Here is a 15,918-nt window from a genome sequence, read left to right as displayed (position 1 = left end):
CCTAGATTGTATTTTCAGTGAGTTATCGTCAAAGACAGCGAAGAATAAAGTGATTTGATCAATCAATGTGTGGTCGGTTATCAACAGAGGTGACGTAATGTGTCTACTAATGGACCGTTCCTCCAGAGGGGATGCTGCTGTAGGATCTCGCCAAATGAGCGGTTACTTCTCATTGTCAGGTGAGCCCCCGGTCTCCCCGCTCCGTGCGGTGTGGATGGTACAGTCCACTTGCCTCTCTGGAGTTGTTGCTGAGGAGGTTCCACCGTTCAACACATACCGTTAAATTGGCATGCAGCCGACGCTCGGGTCCTGTAGCAGAGAGACTGCACTGTTCATGAAAAAATGTTACCGCGCTATCAGCGGAGTTACCTCGGACAGCAGGGCAAGGTCGCGTTATTTCACCTTTTCTGCAGTATTACAGGTGAGTCGGGGATTTTGCACGGCAGTTTTTACTTGTTCTGCTAAGGTGACACAAGAAGTTTTGTGAAGGAGCCGAACGACTCGTGCATCTTGCAGAAATCTGAGCGAACGAGTCGGCTAAACCAGCTCCGACCGTGCGTTTTCAAGTATGGGTCATTGTAAGTTGCCAGTTAAGCAAGTTTAGCAGGTGTCGGGGAAAGACCAGAGGGAAGTTGTCTACTTGTTCACTTCAACGCTTCGGAGCGGTATATAGCTAGAGAGAGTCTATGATGGTGCGACCCGAGGCTACCATAGAAACAGTCCACGGAAACCACCGAGGAACACAGGCAATGGTATTAATTCATCTATACCGACACTGTGGGGTCATTGCATAGTCAGTGGCAGCCATATTAACTTCTGAAACATGTGCTATTAAAGTAACATGGGGCTGTTGTGTGTGTGTGTGTGTGTGTCACGCCAGCTGCTTTTACAAACATGTTGAGGAGCTGACATTAGTGTCACCAGAGAAGACGATGCTAAATGTCAGCACCTCTCAGACTGAGGAGGAGGGTCAGCCACCATGTGCCTGCAGTGGAGCTCATTATGGTTTAATTAAGGGCTGAACAATTGACTAACTCGAGCCTGAAACACGCCAACTTTGTGCACGGCGCTGTGGTGCTGCTGTAAAAACTAAAGAGGCGAGGGTCCAACAGTTGAGAGCCCAAACTCTGTCTTCAAACCGTCCACATATCCACTCTCAAGTTAGCTTATGTGTGTCTGAAGGAAACCAATGGAGCGTGTATGGTTAAATATGGCAATGCGTGATAGGATGTCTTACCCACAGGCAGCTTTGTATACCAACCCTTCCTCCACAAAAAGAAACGCATGTTTGATGTTAACAAGTGTGATGCTGTAAACCAGCCTGAAGACGCCCCGAATAAAACATTGTAAGGGAAAAAAAATACAGACCAAATTAAAACTTTGCTTTGCTCAGAGGACAATCCATGGTTAAGTGTCCCGCCTTTGCAGGTGGGTGTACCATGACCAACCAATGAGTGAATCAGGCTGACAGTTTGTGTTTCTCTTACCATATTTCTCTTGCTTCATCTTAAGGTAAAAAAAGGACCCCTAAAATGCTCACTAGAACATCAATTGACGCAGCTAAATGCAACACCACCACGAACTGCATTGGAAAGGGCTGTTGGATTGCATTCCATGTTTTCTAACTCGGCTTTGGCTGTACTTTGTCCATAAAACTCACACGTGTGTGATATATAGGATAGCAAAATGGGCTTCTTACCTTAGACGTGATCACATCAGAGCAGCATTTTACAGCAGTGTCTCATCATCAATAGCTCCATCCATTGACTAATGGGAACATAATGACCATATTGCACATGCCGAGATACTTGCACTGTTTTATGTTGTAGTGGTCCTCCCTTGAACTTAGGCAACTGGGCAGTGTGCAGAGAAGGGGACGCTCTTGGACTGAACTAATGGACGGATCTTTAACTTTTGTTAAAGACTTGACGCGAGAGACAAAAGTAAAGTGACCCAGACCCTCTCTCACATAAGTAATGTATTGCATGTTCTGTCATGTTATTGCCAGGATTCGAAAGTTTCTAAACAGGAACATGTTTACCTCCTCCAGAGTTCAAATCAAGGAGCAGGGACAGGTGCCCATTGGTCTACCTCCTGTTTAAGATGGCTGTACATTTCAATGAGTGGTTTGACCGTGTGCCTTTTTTAAAGAAATGCAAAATAGATGCAGATTTAAGGCCTAACAAACATGTTTAAGACACTTCCATACAACACATTTGGGGAGTTTGAACATTTTTAGACCAGAAATTTGTACCATGTCGGGTGTTGATTAGTGGAATTCTGTGATGTTAGAAGAGACACCATACTGCTGATTTTGCCTTTTTCATGTAGTAGAAGTAATTAGTGTTCGTACAGTTTTGCGTTATTACCCTCTGCCATCTGCTGTAAATGCGTATTGCGTTACCACTGTGCACGTGTGCCTTTTGTGCAGCTCAAAAAAAATGTGTTCAAAAAGTTGATTTCCAGGTGTGATAAGCCACACTGACAAACTATCATTAGACCCTTCCTTGTCCTGCTCTGCACAGCTTACCCGGCCACTTCCACCATCACCGTTTATGTTCTGATTTCCACTTTTAACAAGACTCACTGCCCTCTGGCAAGACACACATATTAATACACTGCTGCCACATAAGTGGTGCATGTGAAGGTAATATTGACTAAAGTGAGAACGAGCACCAGGGTGTCCCCAGGGAGCAATGTGTCCTTGATGTCAGGATATCTATAATCCGTTTTTGTGTGTGTGAGAGAGAGAGAGAGTGAATGAGGCGCATTGTATCTACAATAGCTGCTCTCTTTGAGGATCTGAGGATGCAAGAACATAAAGTTTATTTTTCTTTGTCTCTGAAAACCCAAGAAGAAGAGAGAATACATTCATATTGCTATGTCTAGATGGGCTGCGTATAAGATCAGATAGGCTTTGCCCTTATTCTCATCACTTTTTTATTCCGTGTTGGAGAAAACGAGGGCAGGCTTACGTAAGGTTGTCGTCATGTCACAATAAAAATTTAATACAGTCGCTATACCTCTTCCATTACATATTCAGTGCAGGAAGATGCTGCTTTTTTCCCTCTTACTCTGCTTTATTCTTGCCATCTAGCCTCATCATGACAAATACACAAGTCGTGAAATCGGTTAACTGCTTGAGGAAAAGGCTCACGCTGCCGTATGGGTTTACGTGTGTTTATACCGACCATTTCATTTTTACTTTAGGTCGTAGGGCAGATGCATGTATTATACTGTCATTCAAAAAGTTTGAGTCTTTACTGTGTCCCTGTTTCCACTTGTGTCGTTTATAAGATACATATTTTCCCAATTCGTTTTTTTAACGACGGCCTGTAAACTACCTTTTCATGGAGCATGTGGTGACGTGCACAGTACGGGCACTTAAGTGCCAGTTTCTTTAAATGTGTTTTTAATGCACTGCCTCCTTTACTCGATCACCTTACTTAATCATTTGCAAGTGCGATGCTCCATTTGGGCTGACTTGCTAATTACCTTCAGCAACTGAACAATATCAAACATTGGCTTGGGGACTATTGCTTTCGAATGAAGTTGCAGACTTTGTGTAGCACGACATATGGGAATATTCTTCAGGAAGCAAAGCCTCCATATTTTGCAGCATGGCTGTTTAACTGGTGGCTCATTCCAACAGTTGAGTCATCATTTAAACTATTCGGATTGGTCCAGCCACTCCAGATTTGTTACTCAATTCATATTTAATGACATGTAATAAAGCATCCAGTTTTAATTAGTTTCAATCTGTTATTTATATATATATATATATATATATATATATATATATATATATATATATATATATATATATAAATGGTTGTAAGTAATTCCTCCTGCGTTTTAGACGAGTTGAGAATACTGTTTTGTATTCACCAGTGGAAATGAAAGCAATAGCCATGATGGCGAACAATACACTTTAATTTGCTTCAGCAGTCTGAGTTAGCCAAATCAAGTGGGTATCATTCAACCAACAGAACCATCTGGGAAGCTGCCGTTAGAACGCTTTATGGAAAAGGGCTGGCACTTTCAAAAAAATGACTGGCAGGTGAGGGAATGAATAATCTGTCAATCAAACACTCACCGAAGTGAGTCGGGAGAAGAGCAAAACTGGGAAAAGCCTCCAGTGCTGTTCTTTGATCTTCTTTCAGTGAAGAAATACTCTCCACCTCTGATATAACCGATGCTATTGCAGCATCTACGCTAACCCCTTCGGGGGCCGCCATTGTTGTTCAGAATGACCAGTCCCCTCTCTGTGCTGTGTGTACACAAACACATGACTTGGATTTTTGTGTAACGTGTGATCCCGCGATTCTTGTGTGATCTCATGACGTCGCGAGAATCGAGCTGCCGTGCGAGGAAAACCCTCTGTGCGTTTCTCATTGGCCAGCAACATTGTGAAACGAAGGAAATTCTGTACTAAAATAACTGCAACTTTGAGACCCTCTTGATTTGACTAACAGACTGCTGAACTCTCATTTTAGTCTCAGCTAAGTGTGGAATGCATCTTTGCACAGAATGATGACTGGGGATTTTGTCCCCATCACTTCCATTGGAAGCACATGGGGAGGGAATGCTCTATATTCATCGTTACAAGGTGTTTTATTTGTCATTATGCAACAGGGTTGCACAAGGCAATTTAGATTGTAGTCTCATTTTGCTACATGGGGAAAATACAATAAAACTATTATTATTATGAGCAGGAACAAGAAAAAGTGTGTGTGCGCAGGTGTATTTTAGTGTGAATTGAAACCCATGCATAGCCCTAAATAGCACATAAATACAGGAATAGTGCATCATCAGCTGAAGATCTCCACACTGTTGCACTGACTTCGGCTGCTCTTTCTCTGTATGAGCAATACGATGACTCATTATACCCACTCTGCACAAAATATGCTATCAAGATGTGATATCCACAATTTAACATTTTGCTTATATTTGAGATATTTACAGCCGGCCCTACCTGTTAAAGTTTGCTATGTTTGCAATCATTAGATTTCAAAACTGAATTAATAAATATTTTCATTATAATATAATTTACAATATTGATTCTCCAATTCGACAAATGAGTCACACTATAATTAGTTAAGCTGTTACACCATTTCAATTTTCTTTTTTCATTATTTGCAGTCCCTAATAACTAACCTTGTAATTAACCCCTGAACCTACCAACATTCATATTTAATAAGACAAAAATAGATGTATTAAAGTAAAATAAGTGAAAACGGTGTTCAAACTTTCTTCTTATCCCAGAACAGAAGACAAAAAATGAACATTTAGGGGAGGGAAATGTCCTTTTTATAAAGTACTAATATTTGAGGACATTGCCTTTTTAGATGGTGCTCGGCCAGAGACAGAGCTGTTTGTTGGCGAAACAACAATAGAATATTTGGAGTCAGTTGCCAAGCAGCGCAGAAGGTTATGATTTATGATGATATCTTCCTGCTGGCAGCTTTTTGCAATTAGTTATGTGGTTGAGGGCTTTGGCAGTCCAGCAGTGCTATATTGTCTTTTCTAAAATCAGTAAGGCAATTCCTTTATTTTGTGTTCACTGTAATCCTGATGATACATTTCCTCTCACTTGTGTTTTTAAACATGATTTTGCTCTTGCCTCTCCTCCCTCAAAGCCCTCGTTTTCTTCTCCCAGCGATGATGTCATTGTCGTGTTTGCATGTCTCTTCCCTTTTTTTTTCTCTGCCGGTCTCAGCCTGTTCCCTTTATCTCCCTTTTGACTTTCCTCAACACGACGTTGAGCTCTCCGCTTTTGAGACGTGCCACATTTCTGACAATTGCAGGTGACTGAGTGCGTGAGGTAGTTATATTTGGACAAAGGACATACAGACGGCATGCTTCTAATTGCCAAATTCAGGTCAGGAGGAGAAAAGCTATAGAGACAAAACAAATGTATCGACGTATCAGTCAGCTGTGTGTTATTTGTTGAAAAGCCCAACGCCTGCTGTGGCGGTATCGAGCTCTGATTCCGGTCTGATACCCACAGATGTCACATGGTACCGAACTTTGTTTTAACGAGTCCGACTGACGTCAGAGGTAACCCTAAAACTACTCTTCTCTCTCACTGATGCTATTGTGGTACTCTGGATTTGTTACTCAGTATTCGATTGAAGATCCGTCTGTCTGACATTTTTTAATTGAAAATTGAACATGTGACATTGAGTACAATAAAGCAATATCAACCACAAAAGTGAATTGTCTGCCATGTCAATTACAAACAATTGTACTCACCATAGACTTATCGTTTGATTATTTTTAGATTAATCAATTGATCGTTTAGTCTTGAAATGTCCAAAAAGTTCTGACGGAGCCCAAAGTGACATTTTAGTTTGACCTCTCCAGAACTCAAAGATTTTAATTTTAGAATAATATAAAGCAAAGAAAAAATGGCAAATCTTTTGAACATTTGAGAAACTTAAACTAACGCTGCAACAATCAGTCCATTAATTGGTTGGTCGATCGGCAAAAAATACAATTTGGTGAATTATTTATTGTTTAAGTCATTTTTAATCAAAAATGCCAAAAGTTACTTATGCCATGGTTTCCACGTTTTAATTAAAGGCTCGCAATTATATTGATTCGCATTGTTTAAAAAGGTCTCAAGACAGCCAATAATGTTCGTAACATTCAACGGTAAGTTTAATTTTTTTTTTGCCAAAAATGAATTTGTCCTTTTGAAGGAGGGGATCTGGATAAGTACAGCTCTACAATTACACTGCTAATTAGCATTATGCGTCAAAAGAAGTTGGAGTAACACATTTGAAGGTAGTTTTAACAAAGGTTCAGCGTGAATGCTTTTCACGTCAAACTGTTTTGCTTAATGGTGCTAGATTATCCGAACATGATTGTGTGTGTGTGTGTGGTTAAAGTCTTGTTTCCGTGTGTCTCTTCTGCAGGTGTGTGGGGCAGTCAGGTGCTGGTGCCTCAGAGGGTGAACGCTGTGCTGGGGAAGAATGTGACATTAGAGTGCCGGGTGGAGGTGGCTTCAAACCTCACTCTTACTCAGAGCTCCTGGGAGCGCCGCCTGCCATCAGGCTCTGTCACAGTAGCCGTCTACAACCCACGGTATGGCATCTCCATCCCGCCAGAGTTTCTCCATCGATTGTATTTCCGCTCGCCCTCCTCGCACGATGCCACCATTGTGTTGGGAAACGTGGGCTATGCGGATGTCGGGATCTATACCTGTAAGGTTGCCACATTTCCTCTTGGGAACACTCAAGCCTCCATTACTGTCAATGTGCTTGGTAAGTATTAACACGCACGTGTGTTCTTCTATGTAACGAGTCCTGTAATGGCAAGTACAGCTAAAACAAATGGTCAGTTAATCATTTAGTTGATTAAATATTGAATATTTATTAAAATATATATCAAATGTGAATATTTGCTGGTGCTCTAAGTCTTTGTGTTTTGGACTCTTTGTTGGACAAAACAAGCAAATTGTGGTGACTATTTGTTTTTGCCATTTTCTAATATTTAAACTAAATGATGAGAAAATATTTTTCGATAGTTGAAATAGTCATTTGTCAAGCTGTGGATATGGATGCAATTCATTTTAGATTGTTAGGGCTGGACAACGTCATTGAAATCAATATCACAGTATTAATGAAAGATATTATTAGATATTAATATATATGAAGATATGACTAATGTGTAAAAATAATGAAATTGTTCAGTGCAATGATTTGTATTCCTTCCACTGGTATGCATTAGCCTACATCACAAAGTTTTTCATTGCGACTTGCTTGGAATCATTCATTCAGACAACTTTTGTTCAAAGATAACTACGTAACATCATGATAAAATTCCAATTATATTCAATAAACGGTAATAATGAATTGTTGGCTTTGAAAGTATGCTCCTTTGGTTGCATCATCACAGGTTGTCACTGCTGGCACACAAACGCTGTGTGTGTGTGTGTGTGTGTGTGTGTGTGTGTGTGTGTGTGTGTGTGTGTGTGTGTGTGTGTGTGTGTGTGTGTGTGTGTGTGTGTGTGTGTGTGTGATCCATTGAATCCATTTTCACAGAACATATCACAGGGTTTGCTAGAGCTGCTAATAATAGGTACTAGTGGAATGACATAAGAGGAGAGAACGCATCAAAGGAAAACTGGTATTGATCAAACAGAAATGTAATGTAGACCTTTTAAAGTACAATTAACTCGGTAGAATAACCTCAGAACGGTCTTGAAATTCTAATTTGCCAACTCTTTTTTCTTTTTCTACTTATCTTTGCTCCCTGTCTGTCTCACAGTGGAGCCGAAAGTCTACGTGTCTGCAGGTTCGTCTGCTTTGCTCGACGGTGGCAACGATACTGTGGTGGCCACTTGTATTGCTGAGCGAGCCCGGCCCCCTGCTGAGGTGTCCTGGGAGTCCAACCTTTTTGGACAGTCCGAAGTGCAGCTATTTGACGAAACCAACGGCACAACCAGCACGCAAGTGAGCTACCTCTGGCAGCCCACACGTCACGTCCAGGGCCAATCGCTCACCTGTGTCGTCCGCCACCCGGCCCTGCAGAGTGACTTCAGGATCCCCTACCAACTCAATGTGCAGTGTGAGTGCCTTTACGAGTGGCTATTTGGAGTATCATGTCAACATCTTAAAGAGGGGCCTTATAGTAAATATGCTGATTGATCGTGATTCGGTCCTGCTGTAAGACTTTCATTATGAAGTGAGTGTATTTTAGAGAGCAGTACAGTCTGCACTGTAAAATGTGTGTGTGTGGGGGGGGGGGGTTTCGGTCCAAGAGAAAGCTCCCATCTGTCAATTCAAAGGGGGCAAGTATAGCAGTGATTTCCTTGCTCCCTTCCTTTACTTTCCTTGAACAGTCAAACACTGTATTTAGCAGAAAGTAAAGGCGGACAATCTAAAAAGTAAAGGCATCTGATTTCCAACAGCATTCAGTTGAAGTTGCTTGGCCTTGTCAATGTTGATGTTTGATTTATTTGAAGCACTTCAACAGCAATTCACTTTTGAAAATGGCTGAATTGACAGAGATTAAATCAAGGACAATCCATGCAAGCTTCCTACAGGTATTAATTATGGTTTTAGAAAGGCTGTCCTTGGTGGTTTCCTTGATTTTCTTCTTTTTTCAAAATCTGTTTTTCTCTCTTTATTTTTCTATGTCGGTGTGTTCCTCTAAACTGTCAAAAGTAGAAACGCTTGCCCCCATAGATGTTCGAGCACATACAGTATCTGTACATTGTGGGGCACTAATGGGTCTCTGTGCAGCAGCTGCAAATAGACCGGTGAAAGGAGTCAAATTTAGTTCCGTTAAAAACTATAACTTATAGCACAGAAAAAAAGCACCGCCAAACATTTTGTTGATGACTGTCAAAAAAAACAATGATAACTGACCCCAGTCAGGGGAATAGTGTTGATGATTTGGTTTGAAAGTGTGAAAACCGTCATTACCGTTTGCGTCTCTGTACACTGTACTATGTTTTTGACTTCATAGATTATTAAAACACACAATGCATATTTGGAGGAAACGGGCTCATGTCTCGAGGCCATGATTGACCTCAGACTCCATATAAGGCTACACACAAACCAGGCAAACGGTCATCTTGCATGTTTGCTGATGTAAAGCAGTGTTTCAGCCAGAACTATTAGTACAACAGCAGAAATATTTTGAATATATGAAAATTGACCTTGACGTATACCTTGTTACGGTTAAACGCTATGATTGAACAGCGAGCAGGAATGGTCGGTCTGTGCAGTTGAACACAGTTTTTTCAGGTTGTTTGTTATGTTTGTAGTGAAATCTCAAATATTTGTTTCCCCCCCCCCCCCTCTCTCTTTAGTTGCTCCTGATATCTCTGTTGTGGGCTATGATGGAGACTGGTATGTTGGTCTGGAAAATGTTCAAATGACGTGCAAAGCCAACGCAAACCCACCGGCTAATCACTTCAGATGGATCAGGTGTGTGTGTCTGTTTGTATGACACTTTCCTTTTCCCTGTTGTTTTTCTTCTCCAAAAGTATTGAAGTAAGATTAATTGAGTCTTATTATTATTAATAATGATAATACAAATAATGATGATAGCTATATTTATAGAGCTCTTTTTATTCAACAGTTTTAGCTTAAAGTGCTTTACAAAAAAAGAAATGCAACACATTCAAACAAGGGCAGATAGACAATGAATTTAGATGTAAAATATATAAGTGAAATAAAAAAACAGACTAATAAAATGAATAACATGTGCATGTTTATTGTAGGTGTGTCTTTGTGTGTCTAAACATCTGTGTCTCTTGTGCATCATAGATTGGACAGTGAAATGCAAGAAGGGGTGGAAATAATGAACAGCACTTTGCTCTTCCTGCGTCCCCTCCAGCGGAATGACTCTGGAGTTTACAGGTGCGAGGTTGCCAATGACATCAACCTCCGCAGCCGGGATGTGCGCATTCTCATACAAGGTGAGCGAGAGTGTGCGCGCAGCTGACTCCTGCTGCCTTCTCTTCCCATAGGAAGCACTGTGCTTGCACGCACGTCACAGAGGGTATCACTGCCTGTGACATTGTCCTTCAAGCTGAAATGTGACACTGCATCACTCTCACCCATTCTGTACATACTGACAGTCGACCAAGCATTCACTCATGGCAAATTGTGTTGGCACTGATAATATTTGACCTTTACATTTAGTCCTAATTGCATGCTGATTAACATTAGGTCTCCAGATGTTCAAAAGGGGAGGTCCTGGGCCAAACAGCTGCACATATTTAAGGCCTCTTTAGACCACAGAGCACTGCCCCTGCTCTGTCTTCTTGGCTTGGCTTCTAAGTATGTCTCTCTTTTGTGTATGATGAGCATGCTCCTCTGGTTTCACAAAATCTGTCTTGTCTGTGGGAAGCGCTCTTCCTGAATGAAGTTCTGATTATGATGTGATCTTCTTTTACATCTCTCTTGCTTCCTTTTCTGTGTTTCTTTTATTTCTGCATGTGTCATGCGGTAAGAGGCAAAAGCCTGCAGCCTTACTGTGAGATGATGTCCCAGATTCATAAAACATTAACTGGATCTTTTCAACTCCTATTTATTATTTATCATCCATATTTCATTTTCCTTTGAGAGGACCTGTACGGGTGTGCGCAAGCTCACACATGTTGGTGTACCCTTCGTTGTATGTGTTGCTGTTGGTGTTCTCGCATGTTGTCGGTTCACTGCCTCCGCATGGAGTTGTACAATTCACATACTTAGAGGCTACAATCCTTCGGGTTTGTGTCATCTCTCAGATGTAAATCTTTTCCTCACATCTGGCTGGCCTGGCACCGACTTTATAGTGGCAGAGCCATTTTGCAGCACCATTAAAGCTTTTAGACCCAAATTCTTTCCATTACTTTAGCTCCTTCTGATTGTGGCTGTTGGCTTTTCTGTGATTTGGAGGCATCACCCTTATCCAGTCCAGTTTAAGTTTGGTGTTCGAATGATTGCATGTTCTAATGGCATATTCTCAGGCGATTTAATCATGAAATATACAAAATACTTTGTAAATGTACTTTAAAATTGGTATCACAACATAGTCAGGAAATTACAGGAAATGGTTTTGTGTTTCTATCTATCTCTACATGTAATAATAATACTATGATTTTAACAACATTTTGGAAATAGTTTTTTAATAATATTAATCACAACTATTGTGCTGGATTGCATGACAGTGCACGGGAGTTTGTAGTCTTTTGATCACCCAATGTGCAAATATTGAAATGTTGATATTTAATCCAATTACCTTTTTTATTGGTTGAACTTGTCGAACACATACCAGTATGTCAGTCTCCATCTGTATATTGTGACCCTTGGATCTTGATCACAAGGTTGAGAAACTCTAGTTTAAGATGTTTCAGCAACAATCATTTGTCATTTAAATTGGTATTATTTACTCTGACTATTGCAGGAATCAGGAAGTTTAAGGGACTTTGATAAACAGCCAAAACCTTCTTCGCCAACAAAGCAAGAAATAAATGACTCATCTTATACAAAGCTGAGCTAATTAATTGTTACAGGAAGTGGTTGTCAAAAACATCCCTACATTTGAATTGACATAAAAGTAACTGGGTGACTAAAAAATACCAGTTAAATAATAACAAGAAACGCGTACCTGTAACCAGGCTTCAGTAAAAGCTAGGAGGCTAGCGACTAGCTGCTGCTTGCAGCCTCTATACTGTACGTGTGGGTAGTGATTACTTGTTTGAGTCATTTCACATCTGTAATAACTGTGACTAGTGGGATTTATCTTGGGAGAATCACAGACACTACTCTGGTGTTTCTTATCATTTTGCTCTTTATTTTATCTAGTGCAGTGACCGGTCAGAGCGCGTGCCCGTCCAGAACTGGTCGATTGCCGCAGAAGTGCTGCTTGAAACGTTGAGAACCGCGGCATAGCTGCTTGCACATGTCAAGTGTGAAGTTGATTAGATGAGTGGTTCTCGAGATATGCAAAGGGCGGTCATGCATATAAAAAAAAGACAGAGAATCCTTCCTTTATAGTCAGATTATGCTGCTATAGCGCCACCGATTGGCCAAATGGCACCAAGATGGGACATTTTCTTCAATATAAGTCCTGCCTACAGCATTTGTGCTTACTTCGAGGGTCAGTAATAGCAAAACAATGGAAGAAAACAAAAAATAAAAAAGTAGCTTTATCTGGCTTGGTCCAGAGATGTTCTTTGCCAAATTTGGTGACGATTGCTCAAAATGTGTTGGAAGAGTAGCAAAAAATCTGATTTAGACACCATTCAAAATGGCGGAAAATCTATATGCGAATGGGCGTGGCTTATATGGATAGATTCATCTGGACCCACAAAATCCAATGAAAGGGATTTAGTTTCTGAGAGTTACGGTTCAAAAGGTCCTTGGGTCCGCAGCCATTCTATACTTGCACAATGTAATTAGACGTAGATCCTCTTTACGAACTGCACGGCTGTTAACTTCCTGTCAACCCTAAAGTAACGTTACCTTCCATTTCAAACGCATCGCACATGTCCCAAAAAACAGAACAGACGAGACATTCCTTTATTTATGGCATTATGTTGCACTACATTGCCAATAGAGACGGGAAACAATATGAGGGGACGGTACAGGTGTGACTGTCTGACAATGGCCTTTCAAGGGACACCTGCCATAAGGAAACGGTATATGCCAGTGGAACTAGTCGGCAATTGCAGCTGAAGCATAGTGACATACCATCAGCCACTTTTCGATCTGCGCGGCACTGCCAATGTTAGCCTGATTTTCACAGCTTTAACATCAGGTCGCCATGCCTCAGGATAAGCTGGAAAGGAGTGAAAGCTCCCGGAGGAGAACATAAACCGATAAAGAGTAAAACCCCGTTGAGCTGACTGCACTCCTCGTAAAGTTAACGGTGCTCTCCTTTATTTTAGGAGGCAACAAGGCTGGCTGACTGGCTAACCTTCTTATTTAAAGGTGCTAAGGGGATTATCTAAATGATAAAACACTACTGTAAATACAATATGTACAAAGCTAACTGTGAAAAAGCCCTGTATCACTGGAGGCGAATGTAACGTTACTGTAGAGTTGACAGAAAGTAAACAGACGGGCAGTTTGTGAAACGGATATACGTCCCACTGCTTTGTGCAAGTAGAGAATACACCTGCCTAACGTCAAGTAGATCGGATGAACTGTCCTCGAGATATAAAGACACACAGACGGAGAGATTCTTTGCTTTATGGTTCGATGGAAGCGCTGTTCCTAATATGCCAATTGTGTCAGCTCATTTTCCCAAATAAATGTTCATGTTTTACTTCCCAATCATTGTTTAATCATCCGAGTATGCATTCACAATGCTCTGAGGAATTGGCAATGCCAACCGTAGGCTGCTGCGAGCATGTGCTCCTTAGTTTAGTATGTGTGGTGGTTTAGTTGATGGTAGTGATCCCTACTTAGTAAAATGCTGATGTAGTTGGCATTGACATTCTCTGCTTTTCTGTCTCTTCATCTCTCCCCTCCACCCTCTACTCCCTCACCCTCCTTCCCTCCATTAGATCCTCCCACCATGCCTTCCACCATTACTGCTCCTGTCCTAACTGGCTCTGCCTCCTCCACCTTAGTCGATGATAAGGGACATGTTCTTCTCAGCTCCCCCACGCGTGAAGCCCTACCTGAGAGTAATCTTGGCTCCATAGTGGGTGGGGCTGTGGGCGGGGCCTTGTTTCTGCTACTGCTGCTGTCTCTGGTTGGCGTGTATTACCTCCGGAAGCCGCAAACCTTCCACGGGAACTACTACACCAAACAGTACCTGGGCCCCAATGACCTCCAGAAGGCCCCCACGCAGCATGAGCTCCACCCTACGAAAGCCGGGAGCAGTGCCCACCGTCAGGACCACGACCGAGAGGAGTGGGGGGACCGCCAGCTCAAACGTGAGCGTGACCGCCGTCGCCATAGCAACTACAACGGCGAGGAGTACCCCTCTAATGGCTACACTAGGGCAATGAGGGAGAGCAGTCATCCCAGCAATCAGCAGAATCCCCAACGTGAACACACGCAGTATTCTAGTCCACGGCAGGCCAGATGTGCCAGATACCCTCATTCACCGAAACCACAGAGAAACGGCCCCCCCCACCTGTCAGACGACTGCTACGATAATGGGCCCGAGGGGGATTACGTCTCTCACACAGACGGGTCTGTCATCTCACGGAGGGAGTGGTACGTTTGACAAGCTCCCCCGGTCACCGCAGGAGCAGAGAAACAACGGAAATCCCAAGGTTTCATTGAATTAAGAAGAAGCACATTATTTCTGTTCTGTTCGCACACGCACACTTCTATCTAATCTCAGTTCTGTAGTTCTCTCGTTTGGTTCAAGTTTCCTGGTCGACACTTGAGACACAATGTGTCTGTTCTTGGTGTGGGCAGACTGTAGACTCGACAGACTGGACTGCACAACCACTTTGACGGTCAACATCTACATGCCTAAAGTCGGCGTGTCACTAGACTAACTAAAGATCATGATGTATGTGCGCTCTCTGCCTTACTACATGGACTGCCAATGTGTTTACTTATATGTCTTTCAGTTGAGTTGAAGCCCCGGGGGCTTGCAGACCACACGTGGTTGTGGTAGAAGGACGATTTTTTTTGTTTTTGTTTCCGCAAAATCAGCCTTCTCGGGCTATGTGTCACTTGCCCATTTTGTATGTGTTGATTTTGCTTACACTGATTTATTAAGACGACCTCTGACCTCTGAATATGAATGGCTGATATTCACGAATGGTACAGAACCCATGACTGGAAGTAATTCCATGAAATTCAAAGGATCACAGGTCCCTTTTTTCTAAAACTCAGTAGGACACAGTATAGACATATAGGCTAATTAAACAAAAAGGTTTATCCCACTGAGAAATCAGAATAACTTCATAGCTGATGACCTCTCCACACTGATTTATAATCACAAAATATATTGCACTGCCTTTTGCAAAACTTTGTAACGGACGACCACATCATTTGTTTTCTACCAGAAATGTCGACCCGTTATGTAACTTACCATGATGGGAGACTTGTGAGCTTGAGGACTTGACCACCGATGTCATAATAATGTCCTTTTAACACTGATGGCTCAGAGTGGGAACCTTAAGAGCATTTCTACTGTATATCCTCGGGAGGGCAAGCAGGGATGTCTGCATGAACGAGGCACAGCTCACCGTAACAACGGACTGGATTTATCAAACAGTCGAGCCTTGAGATGCAAATAAGCTCCAACATTCTGCAACATTTGTGTGTTTTATTGATTCGGGGAAGAGTTTCTGGCTGGTTGTCTTCTTGATTTAGCCTCAAACACATTCTCCTGTTATCTACCATATGGTAATGGATGTGTTTTGAGAGTTTGCACTCTGGCACCAACCCAGGCCTCTTGGAAAATTCAAGAGTGCTATCAGCGTGGGGTATTGTTGAACGC

At 42.0% G+C, this 15,918-nt stretch overlaps 1 protein-coding gene across 1 annotated transcript; it reads left to right on the top strand.

Annotated features, from left to right (window-relative positions):
- Positions 1 to 342: 342 nt before the first annotated feature.
- nectin3b (nectin cell adhesion molecule 3b) lies at positions 343 to 14,685 on the top strand. The gene is made up of 6 exons (XM_076102304.1): positions 343 to 421; positions 6,921 to 7,268; positions 8,275 to 8,574; positions 9,824 to 9,941; positions 10,284 to 10,435; positions 14,015 to 14,685. The coding sequence occupies exons 1-6, from the start codon at positions 343 to 345 to the stop codon at positions 14,683 to 14,685; spliced, it is 1,668 nt and encodes a 555-aa protein (XP_075958419.1).
- The last annotated feature ends 1,233 nt before the right edge of the window (positions 14,686 to 15,918 follow it).

Source organism: Anarhichas minor, unplaced genomic scaffold (genome assembly GCF_050575085.1).
Source record: "Anarhichas minor isolate MPS153535 unplaced genomic scaffold, ASM5057508v1 ptg000027l, whole genome shotgun sequence".
NCBI lineage: Eukaryota > Metazoa > Chordata > Actinopteri > Perciformes > Anarhichadidae > Anarhichas > Anarhichas minor.
Note: the sequence above shows the minus strand (reverse complement) of the source record. Positions and strands in the feature narration are given on the sequence as shown.